The sequence below is a fragment of the Amblyomma mixtum genome, chromosome 1 (assembly GCF_055824585.1).
Source record: "Amblyomma mixtum isolate Tamu chromosome 1, ASM5582458v1, whole genome shotgun sequence".
Classification (NCBI taxonomy): domain Eukaryota; kingdom Metazoa; phylum Arthropoda; class Arachnida; order Ixodida; family Ixodidae; genus Amblyomma; species Amblyomma mixtum.
In genome coordinates, this window is record NC_143012.1 from 20,377,025 (window position 1) to 20,396,292 (window position 19,268).

The 19,268-nt window shown below is 47.3% G+C and overlaps 1 protein-coding gene across 3 annotated transcripts in view; it reads right to left on the reverse strand.

Annotated features, from left to right (window-relative positions):
• Positions 1 to 1,480: 1,480 nt before the first annotated feature.
• Positions 1,481 to 19,268, reverse strand: part of aux (cyclin-G-associated kinase) — a 49,883-nt gene continuing 32,095 nt past the window's right edge. For all 3 annotated transcript variants that reach the window (XM_089545093.1, XM_089545084.1, XM_089545102.1), the window contains 7 exons: positions 18,532 to 18,786; positions 16,631 to 16,867; positions 14,611 to 14,872; positions 13,474 to 13,785; positions 10,547 to 10,698; positions 8,647 to 8,820; positions 1,481 to 5,956 (listed from right to left, as the gene is read on the reverse strand). In XM_089545093.1, coding sequence (XP_089401219.1) covers positions 5,861 to 5,956; positions 8,647 to 8,820; positions 10,547 to 10,698; positions 13,474 to 13,785; positions 14,611 to 14,872; positions 16,631 to 16,867; positions 18,532 to 18,786 — 1,488 coding nt within the window. In that variant the 3' untranslated portion in view covers positions 1,481 to 5,860. The remainder of the gene's footprint in view (positions 5,957 to 8,646; positions 8,821 to 10,546; positions 10,699 to 13,473; positions 13,786 to 14,610; positions 14,873 to 16,630; positions 16,868 to 18,531; positions 18,787 to 19,268) is intronic.

Here is a 19,268-nt window from a genome sequence, read left to right on the forward strand (position 1 = left end):
TCAACACTGTTCCCACTTCGAGTTATTGATCAATTCGCTCTCGTCCTACCATATGCTTGCCATCCTGGTTAGCTCAATTGGTAGAGCGACTGCTCCGGTGTAGCGGTGGTCCTGGGTTCGAACCCCGGACCAGGACGAATTTTTCTTTAAGTACGAAGTTTCTGAGAAAGCTGTACAGCTTTCCTTTGTAGCCGTATGGCTGCGCTCGGGTGGATGCCAATGAGTAATTACCTCCCTTACCACAATATTCTTCTAAAACACGAAAATACAAAACCGATGCAGAGCATGCAAACTTAGTGAAAAAGAAAGGTTCTTCAAACCCATCATTCATACCTACCTTCTCGAACGCATCAAAAACTGAAGCACGCACAAAGGCAGGGCAGCATAAGTTGCCTGACTAGGGCTCCTTGCATTGTCCTTTCAGTGAGGGAGCAGGGTGACCTCCCAGTGTTGCCAGACTCGCAATCATTGTTGCCCAAATTGCAAAAGTGGGTATGTTGTAATGGCGTTTACGAGAAGCAATGCAACTTAGGCACCTTACAAACCTCCACAAAAGCACTCCAAATAGTTAACCAAATGTCGCACTCACCAAATGCAACAAAGAAACAAAACTCAAGCGATGAGACTCAATGCAGGAAGCATGCAAGAATGCGTAACCAGTACACGAAGCTGATTATATACCAGGGCAAGGATACCAAGGCATGGTTGCATCAACGCATTCAGTATGCACTCAACTGAAGTTTTTTGCTCAGGAAAGAACCAGGGACCAAACTTTTCGTATCTGATCATTTCATGATTCATCTTTTGCTTCATTGCAAAAGAATGGTGAGCTCCGCCTCATAAAGCGGAACCAGCAAATAATGCTACTCGTTTAGCTGTCAGTCATGTCGCTAATCACATGTTACAATCCACAACAACAATGAATCGGGAACTGAACCATTACAAAACATGGGCCCAGTGGTGCATTGAAGAGGCAGCTCTAATGCACTACCACAGACCCACAGCCGAGAAAAAAATACGCACGCTGGAACATCTCGCATTGTTTCATCACTTTTCAACAGCACACACGTATGTATATATTTATAATATGTACATCAACGAAGAGACATCTTCAGTCAGCGACACCTTTCGCTAGAAACACTATCTTGACATCAAAAACCGGCAAGAATGAAGCAAACAAATAAGAGCAGGAAATAGAGACAGCGAGAAGCAGTACAGCTGATTACAATGAGCCTCTGTGTCCGAGAGCAGCTTGTGGAATGAAATTCTAGCAGCCATCGAGCTTCCTACAAGTAGCCACCGGAAAAAAAAAAGGTGTGAAGTGAAGGTGCCAAAGCTTAGCATTTAATATTACACTGCGTCAGCAGCTGTGCATCACACCCCTCCTGTGCTGACCACCAAAAAGCATCACTTTTGATATGAATGTTTGAGTGATGAATAGAATGCGACATCTGTGCTAGTCAAATTTCGCTACTACTAGGTCCTACCGAATAACACCGAGAAAACATGCATCTTTGATTCAGCATTAAAATCTCAGATGCTAGGCACCAAACTAACTGCTTCTGCAGTTACATTCTGTTGATCAAATAAATTCAAATGCAAACTGCTAAAGCTTTCCTGACACTACAGCCTAAAAAATGTCCCTCGTATTCAACAAATCTGCCAACTGAGTGGAACGAGAATTTCAAATTAAACACTGGTACGACTTGGTGCGTCAAACCAGCAGAGCGCACGGAATGACGCAATTACAGGGAAGAATAAAATTATTCCCTCCTAGTTCACAAGCATCACCTTAATACAGGGACTACATTCAGCATCAACATGATTGTAGGAAGCTCGACAGCAGGAACAGACAAGCTTTTCCCAACTCTATCACAGACAAAACAAGAAGTTGTCACCTCTGCCTTATGTACATTCACCGTGCAGTTTCACACACACGAAAATAGTTGCTTATTACTCACGAGCTCAGTGAAGAGATTTTTCTTTTTTTTACAGTCTTGAGGTGCTAACCAGCTTATGGCAGGAAAGACAAGAGGCAGCAGTGTACACCACCAAAAAGAAAAAAAAAAAAGAACATCACCAGAAGGCACCTCTCTGGACAATGACAGAGGCATGGGGTGCAAATCTGCATCTAACACCGACTAATTGAATGGGCACATGCACGCAGCGTCCATTTGTCTTATCCAGCAAACAGTTGCCACACTAGTTTAAAAATGATCTTGAGTGGGCAACACCAATGAGGTATAAACACATACTTGACCAACGTGAACTCAGTGTTGTCTACGCACAGCCAATCACATCAATGTCACACGACTAACGCCATCTGTTGACAGCTGAACAGAGTAAGACTGCTGCCAGCGCCACCTCATGACAGCCAACCGAACTACACCTGCTGTTATCGCCATCTGTAAACAGCAAGCCGAACTTGACCAACGTGAACTCAGTGTTGTCTACACACAGCCAATCACATCACTGTCACATGACTAACGCCATCTGTTGACAGCTGAACAGAGTAAGACTGCTGCCAGCGCCACCTCATGACAGCCAACTGAACTACACCTGCTGTTATCGCCATCTGTAAACAGCAAGCCGAACTAGCACATTCAAGACCAATGCGAGCTCAACCATTGTCACCTATCCAAAACCAATCATCAATGAAATGGCCAAAGCCTTCTGTTGGCAGCTGGACACACAAACGGTGCTGCCAGCACTATCTTTTGGCAACAAGGCAAACTGAAGTTGCTGCTAGCGCCATCTGACAACAGCAGGCCAAACTGAGGTTCCAGTTGCCTGGCAGGCTGTCAATGCAAACACGGTGACATGAAGAAGTTCTGCACAACATCAGGGCCATACTATGAGCAAAACCAATTGAGACAGTGCTCTTGTCATACCAGACGAAGGAACTTCTAACATCTTCGCAACGAAAACACGCCAATTTCAACTGCGTTAGTCAAACTACAACAAAGTTGCACCCCACAAGCCCCTCAGTATTCAGTGAGGTGACCCTGTGCTGTCTCTAAAGGTAAAGGGCAAAGGACACAGCATACTTTAGTTAGCCTCTCTTGTAGCCTAAACTGCCTGCCTTGTGAAGTCTCGTTTCTAGAGCAGCGCTTAGTGATGAACTGCCTGCAGAAAAGTGAATGTTGCTACTGAAGCCGCCTTAGTTGCATCGACCCTCCTCGCACAACATCGAGGTGCTCTCATGCCTCTGTGCGCAGTGACATGTTTACAGTAAACACCATGATTCATTATGCAGACCGAAGAAGTACAGTGCAGTTCAGTAAGAAAGGAAACACTTAACTCACTTGAAAGCTAACTAACCAGTATTAGGCCCATTTGTCCGCACAGACAAAAAAAAAGAGGCTATTCAGGAAACACCGAACAGAGTGGCTAGCACTCAGTTAGAGAATATGATGGCTGCTTGCATACTGTAGTGAGGTGTTCCCTTTAACACTGAACCAGACTGTACGTGCGTAGAAGCAGTGGTAGTAGCATCGAGTACAATTAAAAATAAGGCAACATGTCATTAAAATGCAAACTAAAAAAACATCCAGAACATTATTAAACTAGTTTGAGTTCCTGCAAAGCTCCTCACTTAGTATAGGTCTAATGCTAGCTAATGCTAGATACCTAGCAGCCAACTCCTGGGTGTTCCTTTGAACCAATTCACAAATGTAACAATTTTTCGAGGGCCTAACCATAAATCGACGTCTTGTGACAACAAAGCCAGACCAACGCTTTGCACTGATCTTGGTTTGATCCTTTTTCAGCACAGTGCACATTCAAAATACTGAGCTTGTTGAAAGCAAAAAAAAAAGCTCGAAAAACAAACAACTGGGCCAGGAACACAGCAAATGATGTTAACAGCAATGCGTACACTTCGACAACGCCATGCGTCTTCAAGTAATAGGGAGGCAACTCAAATGCACCCATTGTTCAACGCACTCGCGCAGAGCCAACGGTGCAAGAATGACTTTGTACAAACCAGAATACTTTGATTAATACACTCAACAATAAAATCTTTGGAACGCTGACAACACCTCACACAACGGTTAGCTTTAAACAAAAGGCATAAAATTAACTGCACAGACTCGCAGCGTGTGTTGTCAGACCTAACGAAAGTAAAGTTACTAGCACCCACCCAAGTGCTGAGAAAAAGCTGGTTAGTAGGCAGAAAGCAGACAGCATGCAAAAGCTGACTAAAAGAACTGGTTAGTGATATAAAAAAGAAAGAAAAAATAGCGGCAGCACACACTGCACTAATCTATAAACACTACACAGCAAAGGGAAGCTAGGATAGCAAAGCACTCAGGGGAGAACACAGTGGCAAGATATTTCCCTTCTTGATAATATCACCTAAGGTTTGTGACTTGGCCTTGTAAACAGCCTCACCACACAAAGACGAAGCAAAATGTGCATTTTTTTTTCTTGTTCCCTCTAAAACCAAAAAAAAAGTAGGTATGAAAATGATATGTGAATACAAAAATTGCTGGAATGATCAGCGCACACCTATAAGCCCTCCCATCCTCAACTTAACTGCTGTAACAGCCCACACAACCTCAACAAAATAAAGGAAGATAAGTTTCAAAAAGTAACAACAACCACGAAGCTCTGAGGACCTAATAAAACAAAGCAAATAATGGCCCAGACGTGGTTTGTGCTGCTCGGAAGAGGGCCAGAAAAGGAAAAAAAAAAAAAAGCAAGAATAGAAGTTACCGAGACCCCTTAACAAGAAAGAGGTCAACAAAAACTGCTTATTTACAAGCAAAAACAAGAACAAACAGATGAGCTCACGTTCTGAACACTGTACCCAGCCACAACAACAACACTTGAACTCTCTGCACTAACCTGACCTGACCAAAGCTAGGCTGTCATCAAGTCTATGGCAGGTCGGTGTGCTTCATGTCAATTAGGCTCTCTGCAATCTGAGATTCACTGAAATTGTGCAGTGCAATCTGTACACGCGAACTCAAACAATGACAACAAAAGGCAAAAACCAGACTGACAGCGCATTCTGCTTTATGCAATCCAGTTTGTATCGTGCTACTTACTACTCACCAAACCATGGTTTCTGATGCTTGGCCATTCAGTGGTTTTAATCGGTTCGACCAATGTAAAACCATACTACGTTAAGCTGCACTAACTGCCAAGCTATCCACTGTATTCCTGAAAACTCAATCAAACCTCTGTAGCTGGTTTGATAGACTAATTGGTACTGCGTTCATAATACAGCACTTCTGATCGGTTTAGAACATCTATGCCAATAACGTTCCTAACCACTTAAACTCCTAAGACCACGCCCCATCCCCTGCTTGTTTCCACTGAAGAAACAAAGCACACGTTTTAAAATGGCGCAAGATCAGAAACCAAGGCTGCGGTCATCTTTTTGTGTTAATCAAAATTGAGCCAGGTCAGCCTTTGGACTAGTTCAGAACGGCTTCAAGGACTTAAAAGCTCTGCCCACTGTGCGAGCTTCCACACAAAAACAAGCCTCACACAATTTGTTAACCGGAGGTAACAAGACTGGTGTATGCCAGGTCATGACAAGAAAGCCGCTTTCTCTGACGATGGTAAAACAATGACGAGTGCCGGAAAAAAAAAATAATAATGGTAATAATGGTCCGCTACTGCACTGAAAAAAAAAAAATTATGCGCCGTTGGCTGCGAAGCAAACACCACTGCTCCTCACGCTGTCACAGCCCCGTTTGCTTTGGCATGCATGTCGCTTGGATGTTGTGGGTCCACTTCTTTTTTTTTCTTGTGTGTGCACCTCCATGGACTGTCTTCCGCCGCCACCATGCCGAGGTTGTGCGAGGGGGAAGAGGCAGAAGGGGAGGTCGAAGACCAGCGGTTTTCCAGACTAGGCAAGTCCCTGTTGCTTTTCAAATTCACTCCAGGCGTCGTTGAGCTCCATGAAGATGAGCTTGGCTAACTCTTCGTGCTCCGTGCCAACCAGCTGGCCAAGAAAAGAAAGAAAGGAAATGGAAGTGCATAACGCCGAAGTTGCGAAGGGTCCAAGTCCAGCAGCTGTGGAGCCGCGTTCTAGTTAAAAGCACTCTACTGTTCCAATTCTTGCAATCAGAAAACTGTGAGTCAGCTCAGTACCGCTTCAAGCTTCAGTTATCAAGAGTTGACTGTAGTAGTAACCTACCACTCAACCTCGAGGCCAGTTTTCTAGCCACTATGTACACACCACTTCTGAACTGAAAATTTAAAATTGGCTTTGAAGAAAGGAAAGGGCGGAGTAAACGTCTCACTTCTCAGTGGACATGTTCTCAGTGGACATGTCCCCGCACCATGAGGGAAGTGATGAGAAGGGAGTGAAAGAACAAAGAGGCGCCACAGCAGAGGGCTCTGGAATAATTTAGGCCATTTGGAGATCCTTTAAAGTGCACCCACATCACAGACCACACGGGCACCCTTTGCATTTCACCAGAGTTCTTCAATGCCTTTTTATTGACCATGAAACTTCAGACGCAATTTGATTAGGGACAGAAGCTGCCACCAGGTGCACAGCGGCGAGTCAGGAGGCAACGAAGTGGTATCGGCACTGTAGGGCTATGGCACAAGCTACTGCTGTAAAAGGCACTTTAGTCATTTATCACTAGTTCTGTATTCACATGTGAATACAGGTAAGCCACGGCTGCAGAACAAATATATCATTACGCTTTGTGCAGAAAGGAAGTACAGAAGGAGACTGTGCACTCCAGCAATGCAGAGACGATTTTGTACTTCCGTGAAACTCTGAAATGTATCATGATTATTCCTTCACATGCTTTTCATCTTTGAGCAGTGTTTCTAAGGAAGAATAAGTTCAGCAGAACCTGGCTGAACCACTACAAAGAATGTGAAACATTACCACAGAGATCTGAAATCCTCCATCACATGAGAGAATTTGCTGTAGTACTGTACGACCATTCGAAGGCGAACGCTGACAGCAGATGTGAAACAATTGAGTTTATATACAGTTACAAATAATAATGCCCAAAGCGCACAGTACACAAAATATACTCATAAGTTATAAAAAAAGAAACAATGCATGCACAAAAGCGCCAATTAATCACCATTAACGTTAATTAATTAACAGTCACCAAAGAGGCAAACAACAACACATTTTTGCGCTTTTCCTGCTGACGAACTGACAGCACGGAGCACAGCATGTCTTCGGTATTCGTCACCATCGCACTACAGTAGAACCTCGTTAATTCGAAGTCCGTCGGACCGCGAAAAATCATCGAATTAACCGGGTTTTCGAAATATCAAAAATCTACGAAAAATGAGAAATAAACGTACGAAACATGGCTGCATCAACACTGCACCTTTATTTTGCCTGAAAAACGGTCACTTGAAGTAGTCATCGATGCGAGACTGCTTGGTGCGGTAGTTAGAGGCGCGTATATACTCCGACGTTCTCGGCGCGCGGGCGAGAGCGGTTGTGGTCGGATACGTCAGATCGGCGACGCTACGCCAGGCGCTCCGACGCGACTACTACTTGTGGCTACGGGAGGAGAGGGGTGGGAGGGCGGGCGGGCGGCGGGCGCTCGCTCTTCTGCCACCCTTTGATTAGGGGCACTGCTTGGAGCGGAGCTCCGACGCGAGCGCAAAACGTTCTTAGTTCGACACGCCGCCTGGGAGAGGAGGCAAGTGGCGAAGGGGGTAGAGGGGAGGAGTGGCGCGGGAGGCGTGCACAGTGCATTCTGGGTGGGCGGCTTCAGCGCGCTCGGCGCGAAATAGAGACATGCTCCACGGTGCGGTCAGAGTGCGCTGAAGCCGCCGGACACGTCTGCGGTCATCGCCGTGCCGCGCGCGCGCTACGTTGGAGTATAAACGCGCCTGAACACAGAACACGTTTGATCGCGGCACCGAACAATCAAAACTCTACGAGCAGTGCCTGCCACGAGCTAGACAAACAACGGAAACGGAGCCAGAAAAATTGTGACCTAGTGGCACCTGGTTGTTGCTTTGTCAACTAAAGCTAGCCTCCGAGACTAGTAGTGTACCGTGCAGATCGCTGAGGCACAACAAACCACCGGAAACCGAACATTTATTTACAGTGCCGCCTGGCTGCCACTCCAGCAACTCAACTATACTGGCCTCAGAGACTGGCAACGCATTTTTCTTTTCGCGAATCACGGAGGCCACGGTTTAAACCTACGTATTATCCGGATAGGGGCGCGCTGGCTGTTCAAATTATCCGGCAAATTTTGCATGGAAACTGTTGGGACCGCCGAAAACCTTCGAATTACGCGGGATTTCGAATAAACCGAGTTCGAATTAACGAGGTTTTACTGTATATTGAATGCACTGAGAGAATGCAGTGACAATTCACCACAATGCCAGTGCGTCAGATCATTGCCAATGGCAGGCGCCTTCCCCGCTGGCCTCCGCACGACCACTAGCGCCACAGTGCAGCCACTCCTGGCAGCGCACAAACCTCTCCCGTACCGCTACGTGGAAGCTTCATTACCAGAAAGCTACTGAGGAACTCTGGTTTCATCTACACCTAAATCTGGCTGCCACGGCTGAATTCGAACACTTCTGAAGACTGAGTAGTATAACAGTGGTATGGCAGCATGCTTCAGAAGCACACAGGCTATGGCAGTGCCCCCTCCGAGTAGAGTGTGGCGGCAACAGCGAGGCCCCCACCTTGTCTGGGTGCACGGCGAGGCAGGCCTTGCGGTAGCAGCGCTTGACGTCTGCGGGCGACACCAGCTGGTGCATTCCCACCTCGGTCCAGCGGCAGCCCTCCCAGATGACCGTGTGCAAGGAGCAGAGCAGTGCCCGGATGTTGCGCTCCTTCTTCGTCGTCCAGTCCATGATCTGCGGATGTTGAGAAGAGCGCATTGCGCCACCAGTGAAAAACTACAGCACAACTTTCCTCATCCGTTTGGCCGTAAAACTGAAATGCTTTTTCACAACTGGTTCCCTCTTCCCTTGAAAAAATGAAAGATGCATGTTTGTGCGCGTCTGTGTATGTATGCAAGTATTATCGCGCTCAATATGAGCTGCAACAGAGGAGCTCTGGCCGGAGGTAAGTTCTTGAAGCATTGCCAGCCCAGCACTGCCAGGAAAAAAAAAAATTTTAAAAATGCGACTTTCAGGATGATATGAACTTATGATATGCCCAAGCCAGAGTGCATTGTGTGCATAGGCAGAAATTTGGACGCTCAAACCCCCACCCTAATGCGGATGATATTAACATGTAAGCTGCAACCGAACCCTCAAACACAAAGTACAGCTTTTGTCAAAAGTAACCAGGCCGCATGGTTTGCTTCTAGCTCGTACAGTAGAGTCCTTGCAGCTTCCCTGAAGGTGAAATGGTCGTGAAAGGTAAGGACTGGAAGTGTTCTTACCTTCCAACACCTTTTGAGCTTTAGGAAAGCCACAAGGGCGCCACTATACAAGCTAGAAGCAAACCATGCAGTCTGGTTACTTTTGACAAAGACTGTACTTGATGTCCGTAAACTATACTGATGCTGGGATCACCAGTTGCGCTTTTATAATGCAAAAGTGAAATAAAAAATAACATTTCATTTACAGCCAGAGTAGCGGGTGCATTTATTACATGAATGTGTTCGTTGCACGAGGTTTCCATTACACGATGCCCAGATTATAATAATGGTTTTGTGCAGTCCCCCGAAAGTTGTAGTCAGGGTTCAACTGTACAGTACCCTTTAAGACGAACTCCAAGGGACCATGAAGACTGTTCATCTTATCAGAAGTTCATCTAATTAGGAGTGCTTCTTAAAATGATGTTCGAGCATGCAGTGTGTGTCCAAATACTTCGTATATGTGAACAAAGCCATGAAATAGTCTTTTAGGAAAAAAATAATTGCAACATAAGCATTTATTGCACTACTAGTGCAGTGCATCAGGCACTGTTGACTGTTGCCCAGTCTGTTATTTTCTTTTGTGTCTGTCGAGAAAATCGTCTGCTTGCTACAAGCGTAGGCATATCACTTAACCTTCCAAGATATCCTTCAGTGCCCTCACAGGGGAGGAGCAGCGACAGTTCTGCTTTCACAGAATCGCCCTTTCAACGGAGACGTGGTTAGGTCTCTGTGCCTCCCCGTGTCGCATGGAGCATCGGCGGTGCAAAAAAGCTTTCAATTTTTTAGCTTTTTTTTTCTTTCCTTCCGCTGAAATACTGCTCGAATGGTCGAGTAAAGCTGCACGGCTTGGGCACGGCTGGTCGTGAAAGTTCATCTTAACCAATTAGCACGTGTGCAGTGTACATCTTAAGCAGATTTTTTTTGCATTGACTCTATGGGAAACCAAACAAATGACCACCACTGTTCATCTTAACCAAGGGTTCATCTTAAGCGAGTTTGTCTTAACGGGAGTCTACTGTATTTATCAGAAGGGGCATCTCTGCACGCTGTTTTCATCGACATCCATAATCTAAGCCCAAAGATCTACCCTGTGCTCCCTGCATGGTGTACAAGCATCAGCTACACTGCTGGCCATGTCACAGTTCTGCTTGACAAGCTGGGTAATAAATTCATGCGCCAATGCCACCCAGACACACAGAGGTGGGGCCTCCCACCATGAGCTTGATGGGGTCCATCTCCTTGGCCATCTCCTCCCGACGAAGCTCGGCCATTGTCTTGGGGCCCGTGTCCCTCTTGCCAAAACCCATGAATCCCTGCTCACCCAGGAGGTCCTCAAATGTGTCCTCCGTCAGCTTGGCTTTCTGGCCTACATGCACACAGACAAAGGAAAGCGTTAATTCTCAGCTGAACTGTAACAGCATTCGAGGGTGACACACTTGTGTAGATGACACTGTATGGTCACAAAACACAGCGCAGTCGAGTATTTGCAATTGAAACTCAAGAGAGAACAAAAGTTTGTCTAAATTATGTGTGATTTGAATTAAGGAGTGCCTTTTAATAACCTGATGTGAATGGGGCCAATGCTTCAGTTCAAATAAATAAGGACTTCAAATTAATGGGACTTAAGTTACAGTACAGTCGGGGACAAAAGTCTCCGGACCACGTGTTCCTCAAACAAAGCTAATAGCTCTACTATCAGACAGCGGCTGGATAAGGCACTTGTGGAGATGAAAGAACGAAAATTTAACTTTTACCTCCACAAGTGTGGTCTCCAGCTGCCGACTAATAGCAGAGCTATCAACTTCGTTAGAGGAACACGTGGTCCGGAGACTTTTGTCCCCGACTGTACATGAAACCTCATTAATTCAGACTTCATTAATTCAAATTTCTGGATAATTCAAACTCTGTGACTTCGTCCAACCAAACTCCGTTGAAGTACCGTATTTACTCGCGTAATAGGCGCACTCGCATAATAGGCGCACCCCTAGTTAGGGCGCGAAAAATCAGATTTTTTTATTTCCGCGCATAATAGGCGCACCCCGAACTTGGCACTGTGATCAATACTGTATTTACACGATTGCAAGCCGACGCCTCGCCACCCCCCCCCCCAGCTCCCCAGTCTTTATTTTAACAAAGTTTTTGCTGAACTGCCGCACTTTTCGGCCACGTCGTATTTTCCGACCTGCCGCACGCTTGCCGCGTTCGAGAGCAAACTCCCAGCCATGTAGCTGTTAAGGTGCTTGCCCGTCGAGCTAAAACATCAACGCTCTCCGCGGCAAAGCCATAAACCACGATAACTATCGCGCTACCGCAAATCCCGGCACTTGAAAGCAACAAAAAAAAAAAAACGAGCTGGAGATGCTGATGGCGATATAGATAGCGAAAGCTCGCGGCGGAGGAACGCGATGATGATGATGATAAGCTTGGCCTTGGGCGCCCTCCTGGGCGGCGTCTGGAAGCTCCTGCACGCGTGTGTGGCCTCCGCGATCAAGCGCCCGTTGCGCGCAGCCGGAGCCGATCGCGGAGGCCTCGGCGCGTGCATTCCTAAGGCTATTCCCGCGTGTGTCGTGGAAAGTTTCGGTGAAACCCTTACACGGATCTTTTTTTTTTTAACATTTTCTTCGGGAAAACGGGGTGCGGCCCGTACACGAGTGCGTTTACGCGGTGTGTTCAATTTTGCGAGTCGAAAAATTTCCGGAAATTTTACCCCGCGTAATAGGCGCACCCCGAACTTTGAGCCGGATTTTCTGGAAAAAAAGTGCGCCTATTATGCGAGTAAATACGGTATATACACATCAATAAAGCAGCTCATTCATTCGAATGCAAATCGGTCCTGCCATCGATAAGTCTAACCACGCGCTGGCTAAAGCACACATTCATGTAGCCTCATTATTCTGCTGCCTCTTCGAAGACAGATATGTGAAGAAGATAAAAACGACGCATGAAGCATGCAAGGCCAGAGGCAGCATATAGCCAAAGCAGGTGTCTGACATCCGAGAGTCCATTTACTGCATGTGTTTGATAACGATTATCTCCAAGAATTCAGTAGCTAGCCGCACTGGCTTTCGCTTTTAGGTGCTAGCTAAAGCCACAGGCACCAAAATCCATCAAATCAAGTGTGTCACAATGACACTGGCACTTGAGAAATGAAGTTTAGGAGCTTTTGCCGGCATTAACTGCGCATCTGACCCAAAATTGTGCCAAGTTTCTTTACTGAAGAGACGAATCACGCAGGATACAATGCTGAATCGTTAGTGAAGCAAAACATCGCCAAAAAATACAGGTTATACCAAAACGAACACTATTGACCTTTATCAAAAATAAGATGGCGATCAAAGCAGAGCCTTACTGGTTCAGCGGTTTGCGACTCGTGGTCTCTAAGCTCGAGAATCTAGCAGGAAGTAGCATGCAACTGTCCTGTGACTTTTGAGTTTGGACCTAAATGGTTGCACAAACTTTAGTTTCCAAGTCAACAAGAGTTGCGCAGCCACTTTGCGCAGCTTAATTATCAAACCTGCGACCCCGATTTGACCCAGCTGCAAGCCGCCACACCGATTAGCGGCGAAACAAAGGCGTGTTCGAATCCGGTTTCTCGTGGCCGACAATGTCAACACCAACAACTTGCTCCAAACAAGACCATTCGGTAAAGCTACCCGCAGGTTGTAACACGCACTTGCTAGCGCAAACGTTGGCACTGTCTATCTACTCCCTCAGTCAGTCGCACACCCATCACAATGCGTACGGCCCTCTTCTGCGCGAACTAGGGACACACTGAATTCTGACAGCCTCTCCGGTTTTGAAGGCGAAGACAGATCAGGTGTCGGCCATTGCCTTCGGGAAAAAACATGCAGGCAATCGAGGGTTTTTTTAAACAATAAAAAGGGCAGCCTCACTAACCAATTGCTTTGCGATCGCAGTGCACCGACTTTTTTGTTCTCTTTCGATACTTTGAACTTTGGTTAATTTGAACTAGGTTGATGTCACCGCAAACTACAAATTAACAAGCTTTTACATTAAAAAAATTCAGCAAAGGCTCAGTCAGCAGCAACGGTAATGAGGGCCTTTTTTTTTGAAAAAGTATGTGTGAGTGCAGAAGCTTCCAAGAACAGTTCAAGGCAGTTCTTAAAAGTCCAACCCTCACCATTGCTGAACGGAGCTCCTGCCGGTGCTGTAGTCTTGTCCGCGAACACGCTAGTGCCGCCCTGCGCAGCTGCGGCGCTGTAGTTTGGCTTTGGAGGCCCCGCCGCAGCCGTGGCGGCCGATGGAGGCACAGCAGAGCCGGGCCTCCACTTGGCTCCGTTGGCGTTGGCACCGCCAACCTGGGTTCCACTGCCGGTCGGCTGCGGACTGCCCGAGGCCCCGGCTGCCTTCTGCTGTGACCAGGCTGGGAAACCCGTTGCCGTTCCAGTTTTAGAAGCTGCACCGGCTCCGGTGGAACCGCCTGTCAGATTTCCTGCACGCAACAAACAAGGACAGAGCCGTGTTAGGCATCTGGCTGCTTGCCCAGGACGTAATCATTGCTGCAAGCCTGTCAAAACAAACGAATGAACAAATTCAATTGAGAAGAAGAAGGCCTGAAGCTTTTGAGTGCAAAAAAGACATGGGAAGTCTCAGCATCATTGTTGGGAGGATTTGCTTCGTGTGACTCAAGTGAGAACACATTTTAAGGCAAAAGCCTTTAATGCCCCACCGTTGTCGACAGAAGGTTGTCAACAGAGGTGTCACGCTTTTCGGCTGGTCGAAATGGCTATGACGTCAGAGTGCGCGGTATCGAAGTAATGTGGTCACCAACGGATGCCTGACGCCCCCTTTCGGAGCCCACGACAACTAATAAAATAGATGTCATTCGCTCCGACACGGGGCGTACGGCATCTGTGGGTGACCACATTACATACCTCATAACTGCGAACAGAGCCATGGATACAACCAAACTCATCGAAGCAGAGAGAGAGTCGTGCTAAAGAAGCAGTCAAAGTCGGCAGTCAAAGTGTGTAGTCAAATAAAGCACTAGTAAAGCCCAAACAGTATTGCAATCAATGACAAACAGTGTGCCAAGAAAGGCTTTCGCCTTGCAGCACTTTAGAGAGCCAAAGTGCCCCCTGAATTTTTTCATAATTTCTCTGACGTGGTTCGTCTAAATGTCTGTTTGGCTTCACAATAATGGCCCTCGCATTGAAACACCCTCTGCACACAGTTTAGAAACCACCTCTGAAACAGATCCGTTGGTTATCGTAGCTGCTGCACAGCCAAGATGAAAGTAAAGCCAAGGGTGGCTCACCGAGGTCTGCGAACGGATCGGCCTTGCGTCCCAGGGCCTCCAGGTTAGGCGTGGATGCGTTCCGCGTCAACCCAGCCGCAGGCGCTCCTCCTCCGCCACCGCCCTGCGAGGGGACCAGCGGCACCCACGTGCTGCCTGGGAAGAGGGTGTCCCACGTTCCCGGCATGGTGTCGTGCTTGGCGGCGCCACCGGCATTGGTTGACGTTGCCGCGGCGGCCATGTTGAAGGCCGACACGCTGTTTGGGATGCCACCCTGCTTGTGCTGCACGGGAAGAAGAGGCAGCGCAGGGCATGGCTGTAGTGTTGAGGATCAAAAATTATTTTTGTCACAAGTCGACATCATCGATGTCATTGTGCTTGTGTAAACTCTGCTGTTATGAAAAATGTTGTTTAGGCTGAAATATGAAATATATGAAATATGAAATATGAAAGTATGAACGCATTGTATATTTTGGTCTGGGTCAGCCGATTCAGTCCTGAAAATATGTACATGCACAAACATTAAAATCTGTGCACTGTACATATTGTGTGCGCTATTTGTTTGTCCCTGCCTTTTCTCTAGTTCCACTAATCCTTATGCATCTGGTGTCCATAAATGATGAGTGGCTTATCACCAACACCTCGATTAGCAATAACCTACAGTAAAAGCTCGTTAATTCGACACTGACAGGACCGAGAAAAATTGTTGAATTATCCGAATGTCAAATTATCGAATGAACAACAAAAAACAATGTTTGCCACAACAGGACGTACCTTTATTTGGCAAAGAAATCTGTTACCACCGTCTGCTTTTTCGAGCGAATTTGAGCGACTACCCTCGCTCACGCTGCTGACGACAATGACCATACGGATGGCCTATCAGCCGTACAGTAGCGCCGCTCGTGGCAGTTTTTTTCTTTTTGCTCTCGGCACACCGGCTTGGCGGGCTGCGGAGTGAAGTCGAATTAACCGACGCACGGCAAAATTTGTTCGAATTAACGAGAGTTTCGCCCAATAGACTCCTATGTATAATTGTAGGGACCTCGCGTGCGCGTCGAATTATCTGATTTTCCGAATTAACGGGGGTCGAATTAACGAGCTTTCACTGTATCATCGTATCTGAGCCTGAAGGTTATCTCGTAAAGCATCCATGAATTCCACCAAGAGTTGCAAGGAAACTTTGCCAACGCTCCTAACGCCGTGCTCATGGCGATACGTCGATACTGATACAGTGCAGCATGTGTGCAGCTGCCGAGACATCTGAAGAGAGAGCACCCTCTCCTCCCATGCCACCTCACATCATGATACCAGACAGTGCTATTCGGATGCAGGTCATGACACAAACGAATACACGCACCTGCACGAAGCAACAACAGTTAATTTCCATGGGGAACGACGCTTGTGCAGACAGAAAGAGGTAACCCACGGGATGATGAGAGCATAAGTAAACGCTTTGCTGCCACTATCACTGGGCATTCAATGCACAGCCTAGCCTCATGCTAAACAGTAGAATGTCACGGCTGCTAAGCCGGGCACAGTGCAGTAATGTCATAAGAGCTTTGAGCCTCCATCATGATGGCGCCATCTACTGGCTACATGGACAACCAGCGCACTTGCCTAAGTGCAAAATAGGATTCTTGTGTTCTTTTCCACCAGGTACTGTCAGTGCATGTGCGTACGTTCACATTTTTTTCTTCTTTCCTTCTTTCAACCAACTTTTCCTGCTCATCTGCTGCCACTCACAGCCATCAGGGAGCTTCAACCCCTGCGCAGCCCATATCGAAAGAACAGAGCCCCACATGTATCATTTTAAGCAATGCTGTGTTCCTCATTTTCCATCATCACCGTTCCAAATCTCTCAAAGGTGAGAGGTACATTCATCCTGTTCCCTCTCAAAGTTAGGATCCCATCAACGTTACGAGAGCGCCGCTTAAAAGCAACCTTTTGGGCTGTTTACTTTTTGCAAAGACTGCACGTTCTCATCTTGTGTTGCAAACAGTCCTCTCCCTGAACGTGATGCAGCTCTTCCAGTGCCCCTCACCTGTGGGGTGTTGCCCGCGCTGACGCTGGTGTTTGCCCAGCCGGCGCCAGCAGAAGCCGGGGTGGCCGTGCCAAAAGGGTCGAAGAGGTCGGCGCCCTTGGCGGCCGTCGGAGACTTGGCCTCCAGCAGGTTGACCGTCGGGACCGTAGACGACGCCGGGGCAGCATTGGCAAACGGGTCGAAGGCAGGAGCAGTGGCCGAAGAAGACAGGTCACCAAGCAGCGGAGGCTGGGCAGACTGACAGGTGACAAAGAAGAGAAATATGTGACCCTCTTGCCAACAGTTCGCGAAAACATGCAGAGTGGTACAAGTTTTCACCATTACGGACTTAGCTATATCACCACCAATGACGAGGAAGCTTAAAGTTGCCAAAGCATGCCGTAGGCAGCCGCTCATACTATGGACAGAGCATCTCGACTGTGATGATATGGCAATGGCACCAAGTAAGAACGTAGCGCAGAAACTAATTTCCATCTCAGTGTAATAGTGTCAATGTAGCAATTTGAAGCCAGCGAAGCAATGGTAGCATGTGAAAATCGGGAAGACTCCCCCATGGACTTGTCACATATTTTTTCATACCAGCATCTGCCATGAGGAGCTTAATTACACAACTTAAGCATATGTAAACACATTAAACAAGATACAGTAATCTAATGTGTTATAACGCACGCAGCAAAGCACATTACAGGAAGTGTATTCCATGCTGTCAAGTGTCTCTAATGCATGCACCCTGACAACCACCTCTTCGCTTATTAACATTACTGGATTCTCTGTTCACACCCACACAATCGGAAAGATTATCACATCTCGCATTATCCTACTTCATGCAGCTTCATGCACCTTCCACCATAGTAACCCGCTGTTACACTGCCATGTGCTGCAATTTCCCAGCAGCTACAAATCCAGCAGCCAGTCCTGCTCAAGCTTCCGACGACATCCACACAATACAAACTTGGCTATTATGTTGCAACTGTGGCCTGCATGAATGTCACCTACGTCTTGAATGTCACCTTGTGACAGTGCTTTACTCAACGCCAGCGTTTCCACAGCCTACACTTCGGACGTGAGGAACCATGATGGTGCACTGGACGAGGTGGGACTCTGCAATCCACCGGCACTTGACCGCCACAGCTTTCAGCGACTTCTAGCACCGCTAAACGCAAGCGCCAATTCCAAAGGCACAAAAACAAAACTATACTGCGGCAGTAGGTGCATGGGCAGTGATGTACAGGGTCCGTCAAAAGTTCCAAGGCCACAAGGTTTGCTTTTGAGCAGCATAGTCGGGCTGTTGAGAAACCCTCGAAGCTCAAAATATCTGTAGAGAATAGAAGAAGGATCGTTCTACCATCTGAAAACCTCGATAGCTCTATTGGAATCTTAAGTGCCAGGATATACCGATGAAAAGCGGACCATGTGGCCTGGGAACTTTTGACGGACCCTGTACAAGATGTCAAGGGGGGGGGGGGGGGGGGGGATGGCTCCAGCTGTTTGTCATCTGCATTTTCCTGGTCCTCTGCAGCTTAGAAGGTACAATTTAGATTCCAGTAGACAATGATTTTCTAGCACTGAAACAGACGCCGCGAAAACCGCGCAGATGCTCACGTGCTGCAACTTCGCCCGCTCAGTTTGTGCTCCCTCCTCACTACTGCCTCCCTTCTACCAATAGCTGCACAGGCAGATAGATGGAGAACCATCACAGGACGCTTCGAATGCTCTGCATTGCGAGAACCAAAAAGCTTCACAAATTGTAGAGAAGCACGTCGCGCTTGTAAGAAACAAAAAAAAAAGTGGCAGATAACGATGCACAATTTGCTCACGCGCTGGTTCCGGCTACTACGTTTTTCAGCTGACACTTTTTTTTCACTGTCCTGTTAAAATCTTATCTGAAGGCTGGCCCTTACCGCGTGGTTGACTAGCAAGTCAAAGTTTGAGGTTGGCTGGCTGGTCAGAGATGTGCCCAGCAGGTCGTCCACTGTGTGGTCCGAAGGCACAGCCGGCCCCTTGCCGTTCCCGCTGCCGTCGTCGATGGAGAAGCTCGCCAGATTGAGCAGGTCCACCTCCTTTGCCTTGGGCCGCGGCGGTGGCACTGCCGTGTCGCTGTTGGCAGCCGCACTTCCGCCGTCTGCCGCTGGCTTGCGGATCGGGCCCAGCAAGTTCTGCGGCCATGCAGCAAATCGTGCTCAGAGTGCGGAGGTATCAGCAGAAGAGTTGAGTTGAGTTGAGTTGAGTTGAGTTGAGTTCATTGGCGCATAAGCGACTAAGGCTATCATGCGCCAAGCTCCGGGTATAGAAAATTCTTCTAGATAGATGTTATACAAAAGTCTAAATGAATGGCGGTGTAAAGGGCCTAAAAAGTTAATTTGTGCAACTTAGTAAATATGACAAAATTTTAGAAGAGACTTATGGTGAATGCTTTAAAAAGGGTTGGCAACCTCAGCAGCCATCCTTGGCTGTGCAAGGATCTCGAGGTCCCCAACCGATGTAATAGTGACCTCAGCCGTCTTCTCACGATGGGAGGGTGACTGAGGTGTGTCAATAAATTGTAAAGCACAGGGTAAAAATTTAGAGTTTTTCTAGTACATTGGCTTCTTTTAAAAAGTTGAAAACACTTGACTTATCAATAAGAGCTTCTTCACCT